This window comes from Dama dama, chromosome 15 (assembly GCF_033118175.1).
Source record: "Dama dama isolate Ldn47 chromosome 15, ASM3311817v1, whole genome shotgun sequence".
Classification (NCBI taxonomy): Eukaryota; Metazoa; Chordata; class Mammalia; order Artiodactyla; family Cervidae; genus Dama; species Dama dama.
This window is the reverse complement of record NC_083695.1, coordinates 49,171,348-49,188,205: the sequence shown is the minus strand read 5'-3', so window position 1 is coordinate 49,188,205 and position 16,858 is coordinate 49,171,348. Positions and strand designations below refer to the sequence as shown.

The 16,858-nt window shown below is 36.5% G+C and overlaps 1 protein-coding gene across 1 annotated transcript; it reads right to left on the bottom strand.

Annotated features, from left to right (window-relative positions):
• Positions 1-15,393: 15,393 nt before the first annotated feature.
• Positions 15,394-16,270, bottom strand: LOC133070199 (histone H3.3A). Its single transcript, XM_061162070.1, has one exon. The coding sequence runs from the start codon at positions 16,144-16,146 to the stop codon at positions 15,736-15,738; it is 411 nt and encodes a 136-aa protein (XP_061018053.1). The 5' UTR covers positions 16,147-16,270; the 3' UTR covers positions 15,394-15,735.
• Positions 16,271-16,858: the final 588 nt, after the last annotated feature.

The window sequence follows — 16,858 nt, the reverse complement described above, 5'->3', positions numbered from 1 at the left end:
CCATTTACGACATTTGTTTTATCTAGTTTATGGTTATTCTGAAGATTACTACATATGAGCATTAACATACATGTCACTGTTTGAACACATTTTCATGTTTATTGGAGAGAGTCCTAGAAGTGAAATTGCAGAGTTGTATGGTAAATTTAATTTTAACTTTTTATGCAAAATTGCAGGGTATGAATAGGCAGAGAACATAGGAATTTTTAGACAGTAAAACCACTCTGTATGATGCAGTTATGGGGAATATATGTCATAACGCATTTGACTAAACCCACAGAATATAAAGCATCAAAAATGAAAACTAATGTAAAACACCAAAACTGGAAACTAATGTAAAATATATGGTCTTTGGGTGATGATAACATGCCAATATATGTTCATCAACTGCAATAAATGTACCACTCTAGTGGTGGATGCTGATATTGGCAGTTTATGCATGTAAGAAGGGCTTTCCAGGTAGCACAGTGGTAAAGAATCTTCTTGCCAATGCAAGAGATGCCAGCAACGCAGGTTCTATCCCTGGGTTGGGAAGATTCCCTGGTGAAGGAAACACCAACCCATTCCAGCATTTTTGCCTGGGAAATCCCATGGACAGAGAAACCTGGTGGGTTATAGTCCGTAGGGTCGCAGAGTCAGAAACAACTGATCATATGCACACACACACATATGCATGCATGTAAGGGGACAGGAGTTACATGGAAAATCTCTGTACCTTCCTTTCAATTTTGCTATGAACCTAAAACTGCTCTAAAAAAAAAAGTCTATTAAAAAAAAAAAAAAGATGCAGAAGTATGCTCCGTGCTGAGCTACCAGAGACTGGACGAACCAGGGTGTTTAATTCTTATAATCACTACCCAAAAGCAACCTGAAATAGGAAAGCACATATTTTGTTATCTAGTGATAATTTGAATTCTGTAAGCTGAATTACTTGATTTTTCACTTATTTAGCTACAAACTAGATGAGGAAAAGAAGTGCTACATATTGAATCCCCTCAGAAATCTTTATATATAGAATATGCTATTTATACTTTCCATTTTACACAAATTTTATTTACTGAAATCAAAACATGCCTGTTTTTCCCAAGTTAGATTTTCAAGGCAAATATTTCTAATTCAACCCCAAAACTCCGTGACAGAGCTATAAAAGTTATCTCAACAAATTCACCAGATACCTTTTTAGTTCCCCATTTTATAAGTCAAGTCCCTGATAGAATATCCTCTTTTACAGGTCTGGGCTGGCTGCCTTCTAGCACTACTAAAACCTGTCACCCTGGGTTGCATTTACTGCCATCCTGGCAACAGTATTGGTATGCCTCATATATTGACTCTTCAATTTCTGTTGCAAACATTAATTATGGCATTTATTGTTCACACTGCTCTCATTTATGAAGTATATGTCAGCAACTTGAGGCAGAAAAATGGATGATTTATGTTTTTAATCACCTGAACCTGGCACAATGATTAGTGTCTAATAGACATTATTAAGTTATCCTATCCTATAAAGCTATCCTAAAAAGAATATTTGAAGAATGGACAAATGCTGTTCCTTAAAAATTATAATAGGAACTGATGTGAATAAATGTCCACTTGCTGAAATCGGCCACAATTTGTACAGTGTTAAACCTCCAAACTTTTTTATTCTCCATTAAAAGTAGAGGGCACTTTACTAAGCCCTGATGGCTAGCATATTCTTCATCCCAAATGGAGCACTGTTATACTAAATCAAGGTAGAAATATATATTAAAATGTAAATTATAATATAAATTAATATGTACCAAGTAACATGTGAGCATGATGAAGAGAAAAGTAATAGAATTAACAGCATATTATTTCATTCCAGTAAGACTTCGACAGTCTCTTGCTTATGGTCAGTATCTACTTAAATGAGCAATTTCAAATCTATGGTCCATGAATAAAACTTGTTAAATAATTTTAGCCTTTGTAATACATTTCCTATCAGGCAAGACACATTTTGTTCATTTTTCTTGTTATGTACCAGAGAAATGAAATCTGACCCATTTGGTACAATATTAAAATGACATTTAATATTTAGCCTTAATGCCATAATTATTAACAAAAGAGAATATTAAATTTCCTATTTAATAAAAGAATTTATTATGAACATTTTATACTGTAATCCCTTAATTTTTCTTTATTTATGCTACAAAGAATTATAAAGCACAATGTACCTGGCATTACTTCCTTAATAATTAATTGAATTACATGATTAAAAGTTTCATTTGTGGTAGTAATTCTTTTACATTGGGTCTGTTAAATATTTTGGCTGTGAATATTTTTGTGAACACTTGGAACAAATTCCATTATCCACCTACTGGTCAAATATTGATGGATTTCAATCCTACAAAGATTTAAAATCTACAATATCATTTAAATTATAAATTTAAGGATTTATGTATATGTATTATATATATACTGTGGAAGCCATGGTAACTAAGACAGTAAAAGTATCTGCCTGCAATGTGGGAGACCCAGGTTCATTCCCTGGAGAAGGGAAAAGCAACTTACTCCAGTATTCTTGCCTGGAGAATTTCATGAACAGAGGAGCCTGGCAGGCTACAGTCCATGGGACCTCAGAGTCAGACATGACTGAGAGACTAACACTTTCACTTTTTCACTGTGTATGAATATGAATTTCTATTTAGGTTCCTCATCTAAAAGTTAGACTCTGAAAAATAATAATAATGATATAATAATAGAGGTATATTTTTAGATATGGGGATTGATACAAATTTAGTAGTTAGAGAAAAATAAAAATATATATAATACTTATACTATCTGGTAGAATGTTGTTTAGTCACACAGTCATGTCTGACTCTTTGCGACCCCATTGACTGTCACTTCAATCTAAAACATAAGAAAGCCACAAGAAATCTTCTCAAGAACTATTGAATATTGAGGCAACAAGGATGAGTGATAGGCTAACACATGAAGACTTGAATAGTATTTATTGGTGATTATTCACAGAGATTGTATTCAAATACTTGGTTTCCCCCTTGCCTGTCATATTCTGAAATATTTCACTATAATAGAGGAGTTCTGGTGGGCACATATACAACAGATGGGATGTTTTCAAGACCCACTTTAGATCTTTTCATATATAATTTTTACATTACAAGAATGGTCTCTTTTTGTCTTAATGTACTTGGGCACTTTGCCTCATCCTATGGTTTCAGGGAGAATCATTTCTCTCCTGAGCTCCTTTAACCAGTTGGAATCTCTGGGAAGCAGGCTCAGAAATAAAACAAAATACAAAAGGTCTATTGGGAAGTAACCCCTGTTAAGGGAAAGGGAAAGGGAAAGGAATCAGGATTGGGCTTGGGCTGCCATCAGACTACAGTTCAGACCTGATGAACTCTGTCAGCCTGGTGGGGGGCTTATTAGCAAAATCCCACCTAGCTCACTCACTGACTTTAGATAACCCTTAGAAGACCATAGTCATTCAGTCGCTAAGTTGTGTCCAACTCTTTGTGACCCTATGGACTGCAACCCATCAGGTTCCTCTGTCTATGGGGCTTTTCCTGGCATGAATACTGGAGTAGGTTGCCATTTCCTTCTCCAAGGGACCTTCCTGGGTCAGGGATCAATCCTCCCATGTCTTCTGCATTGGCAGGTGAATTCTTTACCAATGAGTGACCTGGGAAGCCCTTAGAACAGAACCTTGCTCAAAAGCTGAGGCAAATAATCAACCACCCCAGAGGCTATCATCTACCCAGAGGTCCTTACAGATAGGTAGCAAGTATTTTCCTGAAGGGAGATCTGAGCAGCAGGGTTCCCTTTCTGCAACATTCCTCAATAGAATCTTGATAACCTACAGTACTTGCTCAGGATTCAAAACCTTATGGTCTCAATGCCGTGATGGGACAGAGCTCAGACTCATTTCTCTCCATATCACTCTTCTCAAAACAGACTTCCTGGAAGATCACTCCATACCCTACATGTCCTGTAATCATACTCCCCATCTGCTTCATCTGACAACCCAGAGGAGGGCTTTTCCTAACTAACAGTACTGATTTTCAGATTTCCTATGTAAATGAAATCATACAGTATTTCTCTTTCTATTGGACTTACTCCACTCAGCATAAGACTCTCTAGGTCTGTATCATCTGATATTTATGCAGTATGTTAGTACAGTGATACATGGTGACTAGACTTATCGTGGTGACTATATTGAAATGCATAGAAATAATGAATCACTAATTTGTGTAACAGGAACTAACATATTATTTTAGAACAATTATACTTCAAAAAGAGGGCTGCCCTGATGGCTCAGTTGGTAAAGAATCTGCCTGCAATGCAGGAAACACAGGAAATGTGGGTTCAATCCCTGGGTGAAGAAGATCCCCTGGAGTAGGAAATGGCAATTCACTCCAGCATTCTTGCCTGGAAAATTTCAGGGATAGAGGAACCTGGCAGACTACAGTCCACAGGGTCACAAAGAGTTGGACACTACTGAGCAACTCAGCATGCACACGTACTTCAAAAACAAATGATCTCATGGAAAAAAAGATCAGATTTGTGGTTACCATAGGTGGGGGAGTGAGGGTGCAGAATTGGATGAAAGCAGTCAAAAGGTATTAATACAAGCCTCCAGTTATAAGATAAATAAGTATAGAGGATGTAGCATACAGCATGATAAAAACAATTAACACTGCTTGTATGTTAAATGCGAAAGTTGTTACAAAAGCAAATCCTAAAAGTTTTCACAATAAAAATTATTTTTTCAATATTTAATTTTATATCTCTATGAGATTATGGATGCTTACTAAACTAATTGTGGTAATTCATGATGTACATAAGTTAAAACATTCTGTTGTACACTTTAAACTTATACAGTGCTATATGTCAGTTGTATCTCAATAAAACTGGACAAAAAATAGAGACTATTAAAGATCAAAAACTAAAAAAAATTTAAAAAAATAAAGCTCAAAAATTCATTAAGGTACACTCTTAAAGTAGGTGCATTTTATTTCATATAAATTAGATAGCAATAAAGCTGCCTTTCTTTTTGGGTTTTACTTTATTGGGCTTTGTATCAAAGATTTTACTAAAAAGTAACTGTGAAGAGGTTACAAGAAGCTGATTATAAAAGTTTTCTTTTTCATGTATTTAGTTATTGTCTATTTGAATTTTTATTCTTCCACCACTACTGTTTCTTTCTTTTTTTTTCTTTGGTTCCTGGGGATACAATTTAGCTTTTCTCACAGATAAATAGAATGCTTTATCTTATTTCCTTGTCCAGAAAGATGAAACACAAAAAGGCATTAAAATAATCAAACCATTTGTATTAGCATGAGGGGGCATAATTTTCATCAACAGTTCTCCTATACTATGTTCATCCCCTTGTCCTACCAAAACATTGAATTAAATACTCAATTGTACAGAAGAGAAGACAAGTGTGTATCTATATGCATATATGTGAATGTGCATTCATGTGTGGTGTTTACTTCCGCTGGAATAGCAATTATGAGGAATACAAATCATGTTTTAAGTTGCAAATTTTAAAACTAAATGAATAACAGATACTATTCTCTCTCCAAATAAACAACTTAGGTTTACTAAGTGAATGCAATTATTCCAAAGTGAATCAAGAAATAAGATAAGAATATTTTTATCCCTTGGGGGAAAAAATACATCTATATTAAGGTCCACGAGAACTAGTTAAACTATTTATCAATGCAGTTATGTGCTTTCCAGTATCTGAAACTGATGTGTGTGCCCTGCACTCAGTCACTCCTCTGCATCCAATTCTTCACGACCCCACTGACTGTAGCCCATCAGGTCCTTCTGTCCATGGGATTTTCCAGGCAAGAATACTGGAGTGGGTGCCATTTCCTACTCCAAGGGATCTTACCAATCCAGGGATTGAACCCACGCCTCTTGCATCTTCCTGTATTGGCAGGTGGCTTCTTTACCACTGTGTAACCTGGGCCCTTGAAATTGATACCACATGTTAAAAATACATAGGTTACAGATTGGAAAACTGGTAACTGTTATGCATGAGTTTGTGTTTCACAGATCTCCCCCTCACGTGGAAGCCTCCTTGTATCCCTTCAAAGCAGGAGACTGGGTGCTACTCAAAGTGTGAAAGAGAGCAATGACCCGAGCAGCAACTTGAAGAAATTGAAAGGGATACTTTCAATTTCTTTCTATGCTCCTCAAGATTAAGAAATATTAGAGAAAAGAGGGGGTTGATGTCAAGCAGGGTCTTGTGGGGCTCCTGGGCACGGAAGCCGTTTGGGCCCCTACTTCTTATAGGCAAGACTCCAGCCTCCATGACTTTCTTCTCTGAGTTCCAAAGGCAAAACAGTTGCTCATCAAGAGAGGAGCAGCCAGGAAACAATCTGGGGCAAGATTAAAGGGACCAAAGAGGCCCATTGAGATTAAGACTCACATAGACACAGCACAAAGATTATATTCTTTGATTTTTTAATGTGACCTTTTTCTCATTATTATCTTCCCACATGGGGATAGGTTGGCCTTTTTCTGGAGACGCCATGACTATAAGCTTTGTTAAGAGGATCGCTTTGGGGAAAAGAAGGTATTTGTGCTTGGGACATTTCTAACTAATTTATAACTGAGAATTCTCTGAAATCCTTGAAACACTTCACTCTTACCCCTTCTAAAAAACGATGGGGCACAAACTTTTTTTAAAAATGTTTATACATAAATTATTACCTGAATCCCCAAAAGTATTGAGTATCAATATTTATAAGCAATAAAATGGAAAAGTTACTCAGTGAAAGAAATCAGTTTTCTCTCTAGATTCTGAGTTATGATTATTAAGAGATTTCTCCTACATAAAATACTTAACAAGCCTCAGTTATAAAATGGAGATGACAATTGCTTATCAGGCTAAAATGGAAGGATAAGATAAACTCTTAAGATTTTGATTAGTTTTAGGATGTAGGATATTCAATGAAAATTGCATATCAAAACTTCTAATGTTTCCCTTATTTGTCAGAGATTTAAGTGATGTTAAGTTCATATCTGATACCAATTGTAAAAAAGAAAAGAGTGCTAAATATAGGCTGTAAGATATATAGGAAAATATGTGTTACTACCAGGAAGTGTCTTAAAAATAAGAAGCATCAACAGATTTTTTTTTCTTTTGTTAATAGCAGCTTTGTTTATATAATATTCACATCCTGTCAATAACCAGTATAAATTCTATGAGTACATTCAATTCTTGGTATCCCCAGTAGTAATGTTTTATAAAGTTACTATGAACACTGAATTAACAAATAGTAAATCAGTGCTCCTAGTGAAAATATGTAAATATATAAGCAAATATATATACACATATCCATCTTGAATCCTAAAATCAATTCATCCTGGAAGATCTTATTTTCTTCCTTTTACCAAAGACAGTAAGATTCAGAAGTGTTAAGTGATTTGCCTGAAACAGCTGAGCAACAAGTAGGTGACAAGACTTGGGATTCAAGACTCATTCCACTGGACCCAGAGTAAAAAGGGATAGTCACTAGGAAAAAAAAAAAAAAAAAAAGTTACCCTGGACAATATATGCATTTAACTGCAGGCAGCAGCAGTCTTATTCACCTAAGGAGTTAGAGGTCAAAATATGGGGCTACCAGACACCTGGAAAGTGAATAGGACTCCCCAGTAAAGGGAACCATAGTGGATATTTGCATAGAAATTTCCCTCAAATTCTTAGGCAGAATTCTTCACTGAGTAATGCAAGAGTATGATTAAATGCATACAAAATAAACTAAAAGGCTGAAAAATCTAAATAGAGATGTCAGAAACTCCTAAGATAAAATTGAGAAAAAGTTTTCCAGCAGAATTATACCACCATTAAAACTAAATGAAGATCTATAGGCAAAAGGGAAATATTATCAAATGGAAATTCATATCTAGAAGTAGAAATGATGAAATGGTATTTAGTTAAATAGAAATGACTTGTTCTTGCTTTCTTTTCTTAAATACTATAAAGAAAATCATTGTTTACAGTAAAAGTTTTTGTAATGTGTTATCATGCCTATAACATTTAAGCAAAATGCCAGTGGTAAAGAATCCATCTGCTAATGCAGGAGACACAGCAGACATGGGCTCAACCCCTGGGTCAGGAAAATCCCCTGGAGTAGGAAATGGCAACCCACTCTAGTAGTCTTGCCAGGAAAATTCCATGGACAAAGGAGCCTGGAGGGCTACAGTTTACAGGGTCTCAAAGAGTCAAACATAACTGAGAACACACACCATCACCACCATGACAGCAACAAGAAAAACAGAATGGAAATAAATGGATTTATGGACAAGCAAAACAAAGAGCAAGATGGTAGACTTAAACTAAACATGTAAATAATTATATTACACTTAATATAGTAAAAACTACAACTAAAAGGCAGATATAAAAAGGAAGTGAACATGAAAGTTGCTCAGTTGTGTTCAACTCTTTGTGACCCCATGGAATAGTCCATGGAATTCTCCAGACCAGAATACTGGAATAGGTAGCTGTTCCCTTCTCCAGAGGATCTTCCCAACCCAGGGATCAAACCCAGGTCTCCCACATTGCAGGTGGATTCTTTACCAGCTGAGCCACCACGGAAGCCAAGAATACTGGAGTGGGTAGCCTATCTCTTCTCCAATGGTTATTCCCAGCCCAGGAATCAAACCGGGGTCTCCTGCATTGCAGGCAGATTCTTTACCAGCTGAACTACCACGGAAGAGATATCAAAAGAGTGAATTAAAAAAATAAGCCTGAACTATGTTAATATGTTGTTTACAATTTAAACACTTTGAATATAAAAATAGATAGGTAAAATAATATAATACTTTTTAAAGAATGGAAAATGAAAGGTTTATAAAAGATATTCCATGCACACACTAAGAGAATGAAAGCTGGCCTATATTACTATCAATAAATTTCAAGAAGAATATTACAAGATATAAAAAAAGGTCATTTCAAAGTGAAATCAAGCAGCAAATTATCACTAAGATGTGACAAGCCCTATTGTGTACAAAGCTAATAACACAGTAAAAATTAATAGAAATGAAAGAAGAAATGAACAAATCCACAATCATCATTGGAGAATTTAATGATCCATTCTTTGGAGTTGATGAAACAATTAGATAAGACTAAGTAATAAAAAATGCTTTAATAACACCATCAACCAAATTGACCTAGTTGACATTTATAGAATACTATACCAATAACTGTTGAACACACATTATTTTCAAGTGGAATCATGTGTAAAAATAAGTTATAGTCCAAGACATAAAGTTTCAACAATCATAAAAAATGTCAAGTAATCTTCAAGCACTTGGAGTTGTACAAATCAAAATGAAAAGATACCCCAAACAAAGAAACACATATTTGGCAACTGAACAGTACTTGCAAATAGTATGAGTCAAAGAAAAATAAGAGAAAAAAATGTGAAATTACTTTGAAGTAAAAGAATATTAAAGATAATAAAAGCACAATATATCAAAATGTATGGGATATAGGTGATACAATCTGTAGAGAAATTTATTGCATTCAGAACTCATAATAGATAAGAAGGAAAAATTCAGTAATAATTAAGATTTCTCATTATGTGCCTAGTTAAAGAAGAGAAAATCAAGCCAAGGTTAGCAGCACATAGTGGATAAAAAGTTGTTATGCACAATTATTATTTGTGCAATTATTATTATAACACAAACCTAGAAAAATAAGACTCTGTAGAAATACTAATAAAATTAATAAATTCCTAAGGTAAGAGTTGTAAAAATTAAAAAAGAGAAAAATGTATTATTTTTATCAAACATATTACTTACACCAAAAATGAGAAACCACTATATATTCTTAGAACACTAACAGGATAAAGAGATTACTGTGAAGCTATTTATACCAATAAATTAAACAATTTAGATAAAACTGACAACATTCTGGAAAAATAATGTACCAAAAGTGACAAAATTTGAAATGGAAAATATGCATATCTTTATATCTGCTAATACAAGATAATAGTAAACACTTCAAAAAAGAGATATTTGAGCAATTAGAATGTAAAAAAAAGCTCAATAATAGGAATCATCTAGAAATTGTGAATTAAAACCATGAGATATCACTATAAACTACTAGAGTAGCTAGAATTAGAAAGACAAATCACATTTCAGTGAAATGAAACTCCCAGAAACCCATGCATTGTATATAGGGGCAGAAAATGGTACAACTCCTTTGGAAATGATTCCTCAGTTTTTTATGAAATTATGCAGTCCCATACTATATAATCCATTCATTATATTCTTAGGCATTTACTCAAGAGAAATAAAAATATATGTCCACATAAGAACTTCTACAAGAATGTGCATAGAGTTTTAATTATAATAGTTCTAATTCAGAAGAAACCCTTAATTTTCACCCACAGGGGAAACAACAAATTGAATTCAGGCAATGGGATGACACTTATAAATTTTAAAGAAGAAAAAATTCATACTGATACAAACAACTACATGGATGAGGAGTACACATGGATTTCATCACTATGAAATTCTAGATTAAGCAGAGGTTTTACCTAAGTAATAGAAAGCACATCAGTGGTTACCTGGCGCAGTGGCTGTGGAGAAGTGACTGCAAAGGAAACACGGGGGAATATTTTGAGATAAAAAAATATTCTTCATCTTAATTTTGGTAGTGGTTTCCTGTTTATATTTGTCAAAACTCATCCAACTACACACTTAAAATCACTTATGAAAACTTTTTCTCAAGATAGCTGAATAAAAGCATTTGAGAATACACAATATTTTAAACACAACTTTAAAAAAACACAAGCAAGCAGGATGAACAGTGATATTTTACTCTTTTTTTTTCCATTGAAGGATTCAGTTCAGTTCAGTCACTCAGTTGTGTCCAACTCTTTGCAACCCCATGAACCGCAGCATGCCAGGCCTCCCTGTCCATCACCAACTCCCGGAATCCACCCAAACCCATGTCCATTGAGTCGGTGATGCTATCCAACCATCTCATCCTCTGTCGTCCCCTTCTCCTCCTGCCCCCAATCTTTCCCAGTATCAGGGTCTTTTCAAATGATTCAGCTCTTCACATTAGGTGGCCAAAGTAATGGAGTTTCAGCTTCAGCATCAGTCCTTCCAATGAACACCCAGGACTGATCTCCCTTAGGATGAACTGGTTGGATCTCCGTGCAGTCCAAGGGACTCTCAAGAGTCTTCTCCAACACCACAGTTCAAAAGCATCAATTCTTCAGCGCTCAGCTTTCTTTATAGTCCAACTCTCACATCCATACATGACCACTGGAAAATCCATAGCCTTGAATAGATGGACCTTTGTTGACAAAGTAATGTCTCTGCTCTTTAATATGCTGTCTAGGTTGGTCATAACTTTCCTTCCAAGGAGTAAGTGTCTTTTAATTCCATGGCTGCAATCACCATCTGCAGTGAATTTGGAGCCCCAGAAAAATAAAGTCAGCCACTGTTTTCACTGTTTCCCCATCTATTTGCCATGAAGTGATGGGACCAGATGCCATGATCTTAGTTTTCTGAATGTTGAGCTTTAAGTCAACTTGTTCACTCTCCTATTTCACTTTCATCAAGAGGCTCTTTAGTTCTTCTTCACTTTTGGCCATAAGGGTGGTGTCATCTGCATATCTGAGGTTATTGATATTTCTCCCAGCAATCTTGATTCCAGCTTGTGTTTCTTCCAGTCCAGCGTTTCTCATGATGTACTCTGCATATAAGTTACATAAGCAGGGTGACAATATACAGCCTTGACGCACTCCTTTTCCTATTTGGAGCCAGTCTGTTGTTCCATGTCCAGTTCTAACTGTTGCTTCCTGACCTGCATACAGGTTTCTCAAGAGGCAGGTCAGGTGGTCTGGTATTCCCACCTCTTTCGGAATTTGCCACAGTTTACTGTTATCCACATAGTCAAAGGCTTTGGCATGGTCAATAAAGCAGAAATAGATGTTTTTCTGAAACTCTCTTGCTTTTTCAATGATCCAGCAGATATTGGCAATTTGATCTCTGGTTCCTCTGCCTTTTCTAAAACCAGCTTGAACATCTGGAAGCTCATGGTTCACATATTGCTGAAGCCTGGCTTGGAGAATTTTAAGCATTACTTTACTAGCGTGTGCGATGAGTGCAATTGTGTGGTAGTTTGACCATTCTTTGGCATTGCCTTTTTTGGGGATTGGAATGTAAACTGATCTTTTCCAGTCCTGTGGCCACTGCCGAGTTTTCCAAATTTGCTGACATATTGAGTGCAGCACTTTCACAGCATCATCTTTTAGAATTTGAAATAGCTCAACTGGAAGTCCATCACCTCCACTAGCTTTGTTCGTAGTAATGCTTCTTAAGGCCCACTTCCTTTCACATTCCAGGATGTATGGCTCTAGGTGAGTGTGAGTGATAAGACCATCATGATTATCCGGGTTGTGACGATCTTTTTTGTACAGTTCTTCTGTGTATTCTTGCCACCTCTTCTTAATATCTTCTGCTTTTGTTAGATCCATACCATTTCTGTCCTTTATTGAGCCCATCTTTGCATGAAATATTCCCTTGGTACCTCTCATTTTCTTGAAGAGATCTCTAGGCTTTCCCATTCTATTGTTTTCCTCTATTTCTTTGCATTGATCTCTGAGGAAGGCTTTCTTATCTCTCTTTGCTATTCTTTGGAACTCTGCATTCAAATGGGTATATCTCTCCTTTTCTCTTTTGCTTTTCACTTCTCTTTTTTCACAGCTATTTGTAAGGTCTCCTCAGACAGCCATTTTGCTTTTTTGCATTTCTATTTCTTGGGAATGCTCTTGATTCCTGTCTCCTGTACAATGTCACAAACCTCCGTCCATAGTTCATCAGGCACTCTGCCAGATCTAGTCCCTTAAATCTATTTTTCACTTCCACTGTATAGTCATAAGGGATTTGATTTAGGTCATACCTGAATGGTGTAGTGGTTTTCCAAAGGTAAAATGTCTTCCTGACTAAAGTTGGAGACCAAAAGCCTGAAGACTACATAGTCTAAGTAAGAAATGAACAATTCTATGAGTCATTAAGAAACTAATTTAAATCTCTCCAACCCTGGGTTTGCCGATTGACTGCTAGACTCACCCTGTAGTAAGCACTTATTTTAAATGTTAAAGAGAACTTCATAGCAAGCCGGGCATAGCAAATAATAAATGTCTTAAATCAGTGTAATTTTTGTAATGCATTCTTTACAAGTAAAATAACAGTCATACACATACACAATACTCCAGCTATACTGAAACTTGTTTTCAATCAGATCAGAATCTGTCAAGCACTTACATCTTTACAATAGATACACAATCCTGGTATGACAACCCATAACATACTTTACTCAATGATTTTCTACATTTAGCTGTTCCAAATTATAAAACATGTATACCTGATTGACACTCACAATGAGACAAGTATTTCCTAGCCTGACAATAAACAAATCATTTTCAGTTGAAAATTTATAACAGCAATATAATAATGTAATATGCTCTGAATGGGCTTCCCTTGTGGCTCAGCTGGTAAAGAATCCTCCTGTAGTGTGGGAGACCTGGATTTGATCCCTGGGTTGGGAAGATCTCCTGGAGAAGGGAAAGGCTACCCACTTCAGTATTCTGGCCTGGAGAATTTCATGTATAATCCATGGGGTTGCAAAGAGTCAGACACGACTGAGTGACTTGCAGTTTCCTGCTCTTAATGAAAAATGTACATAGATTGCAGTTGAACTTTTCTAACGATTTTCAAAGAGATGTCTCAAAAGTTCATTAGTAACAACGAAGTTTCAAGGTGAAATAGCTTTATGAAGAAAAAGTACTGCAAGAAGGAAAAAGAACTCGGCAAAAAGAAGAAAGGAAGATGGAAATGGAGTCCAAGAGGGAGAAGAGAGGGGAAGGGAGAATTGGGAAAGGAGAATAGGTGAAGAAAAGGGAAAGAGGGAAAGAGAAACAAGGAGAGGAAGTAGAACAGAATGGAAGAACTTTATTGAAGTTCTCAAAAAAAAAAAAATAACTTTCAATTTCCCAAGATTATCCTCCACTGAACAGTTCAGTTTTTTTTTTCTACAGCTATACAAACAATAAGGGTATTTTTAATTACTTCTGCTATAAAGATCACAGTCATTAATTTCAGTAGGATAAGAACATCTCATCCTGGAAAATCATATTGCTGCATAAGAAACAAAGCAACATATGTAACTATTAATAAAGAATACATTAAGCTTAAAAGAATATATTAAGATTATTAAGCATATAATTATAATTTTTCATTTCATAAATTCTTTCATAATAATTATAAATACTACAGGTCATCATCTTGTTCTAATTTTGAAGAAATCAGCAAAAGGGTAAGGGTGGCAGCTATGTATGATTTGTCAGATTCAAGTGTAAAATAATTTCTCTATGGCATTTTTACAAGCACATTGTTTTGCTATAGTATGGATTTTTTTCAGGAGATTGTGTGACTAAAACGCAAAATTGTATAGAATCGTCAATGAAAATATGTACAAACAATAGATGGCAACTTAATGTATTTCCATTGCTTTGGGAAAATATTACGCATTTGTATGCTGTTTTCCTTCAATTTTCTTTTTTTTTTTTTTTTTTTTTTTTTTTTTGAATAAACAAGTTTATTTGTAAATTTAGTCAACATACATAATTGACCTAAAAACTTCAATAGAAGGATAAATTTTAAAAACCACTTGGAAAGCCATCTCTATGAAGTGATTTTCCCAGAACCTATGCCACATGAACACCATTTTAACTGGCAGAGGTTCCATAAGCTGAAGCTGTGTCCCTCCCCCACAGCAAGTTTACCCTTACAGTTATTATAATACAAACCCCACAAGGAAAAAAAGTTCGGTATTGTTTCCTCTTGGTAGAGAAAAGTTCAACCTAGTTAGACCAATCACAACACAAAGAAAAGCTGCACTAACTACTGTATTAGTAACAGATGATGCTGGTGTGAGTAACTTGTATTATAGTCTAGAGCCCTTATAAATAAATCCCCCTCCCCGTTAGTGTTTGCATTATCAGCTAGAGGGTTAGTTTAACATGTGGTAGAATGAGGACTTATGCAAGGTATAACGCGCCAAGCATTTTACTACGTAAACAAGTGCAGTCTACTCAGGAGAAAACCAATCGAACTCTAAATTACACACACCTTAAAGACAACACTCCCCACCACGTGTCAATGTAAAACATTTAATTTAAAAATGTTGACACTACAATATATAAAATAGCTATTATAAATGCACATAGTGTATTCTATAGCTGCCAGGTTTATTTTTTTTTTAAGGAAACTGTAAGTTACACTGTGGTTAAGACTTGTATCTTCACCCTTGAAAAAGCCCACATTCTATCACAGTGATGTATGGTCAGACTTAACAGCCCCAATTGTTAAACACTTGGATCAAGTCATAACCAGTTTTATTGCAAAAGGACCCTGTACACATTTATCAATTCTAGTACCTTAATAGCTACCCAACAAGTCATTAACATACAGAAACATGCATCATGAGAAGCAAGAAATATCACCCATCCCTTCTGCATATTAGCAACTTGTCACTCCTGAGCAACAGTGCTCACATCACTGAGGTCTGTGAACAGTCACTTTTCGCATTCATCCTGAGTGAAAGATGGAATGACTTAAGTACAAATGCAACATATAAACAATTTCTTACAAAAAAAGTCACAAATTAAACCGAAGTATTTTACAGAATTTACTACAAAACACCATAAAAACTGCCTTCACTTAAGCTCTCTCTCCCCGTATCCGGCGAGCCAATTGGATGTCTTTGGGCATGATGGTGACTCTCTTAGCGTGGATGGCACACAGATTAGTATCTTCAAACAAACCCACCAGGTAGGCTTCGCTAGCCTCCTGCAGCGCGCCGATGGCGGCACTCTGGAACCTCAAGTCGGTTTTGAAATCCTGGGCGATCTCCCTCACCAACCTCTGGAAAGGCAGTTTCCGGATCAAAAGCTCGGTGGATTTCTGGTAACGACGGATTTCTCGAAGCGCAACAGTCCCGGGCCTGTAGCGATGAGGTTTTTTCACCCCGCCAGTAGAGGGAGCGCTTTTCCTGGCCGCTTTGGTGGCCAACTGCTTGCGGGGCGCTTTCCCACCCGTTGACTTACGAGCAGTCTGCTTGGTTCGGGCCATTTTGTTTTACCTAATGCCGAAATTATAGGCCGCTTCTCCGACCACCGCGCAGCCGCTGCTGCCCAAAGAGCCGCAGTAGCTGAGACACAGGAAGGACCCCTTCCAACGAACCACCAAACCGCTCTGCCTCCTTCAATTTTCAAGGTCTAATTTGTATTCCAGAAAAATCAGTTCCAATTTAACTAACTACTGATAATCAGATGTTGCACTACCATATGCAGGTAATATAAAGATGAAGCGAATACAAATGCCTCTGTGTTCTCTTGATAGTGCCTGCCATTATCTCAGCCCAGTATGAGAGAGAAACGGAAAGGGACCCATAACTGCAGCCTGTGAAGCTCAGCTTCCTGAGCTGAGAGCAGGTGAAGAAGAGGGAAGCCTTTCCAGACAACCCCCAAAGTTCAGCTTCCTACCCGCCTCTAACATTCACTGTGCAAGTCTCCCGGAACTTTGAGCTTTGAAGACGAGTAAAGGGTTGTGGAGCAGACAAGGCATGTGTGTATGCTGAAGGACAGGGGAACAGAGAGAGCCAGAAAATGCCTACTGAGGGGCCAACTCCAGTCCAAGGTTCTTGTGGTTGGCAATGTCATGCGAGCGTATACTCCTTGGTTCTGTCTCATCACAACAAAGATTTGGAGTGACGGACATTAAAGCCCTCAGCGTGTCACAGCTCTCGGGTCTTGGACAGACCGTGTTATAGCTCTTAAATCAG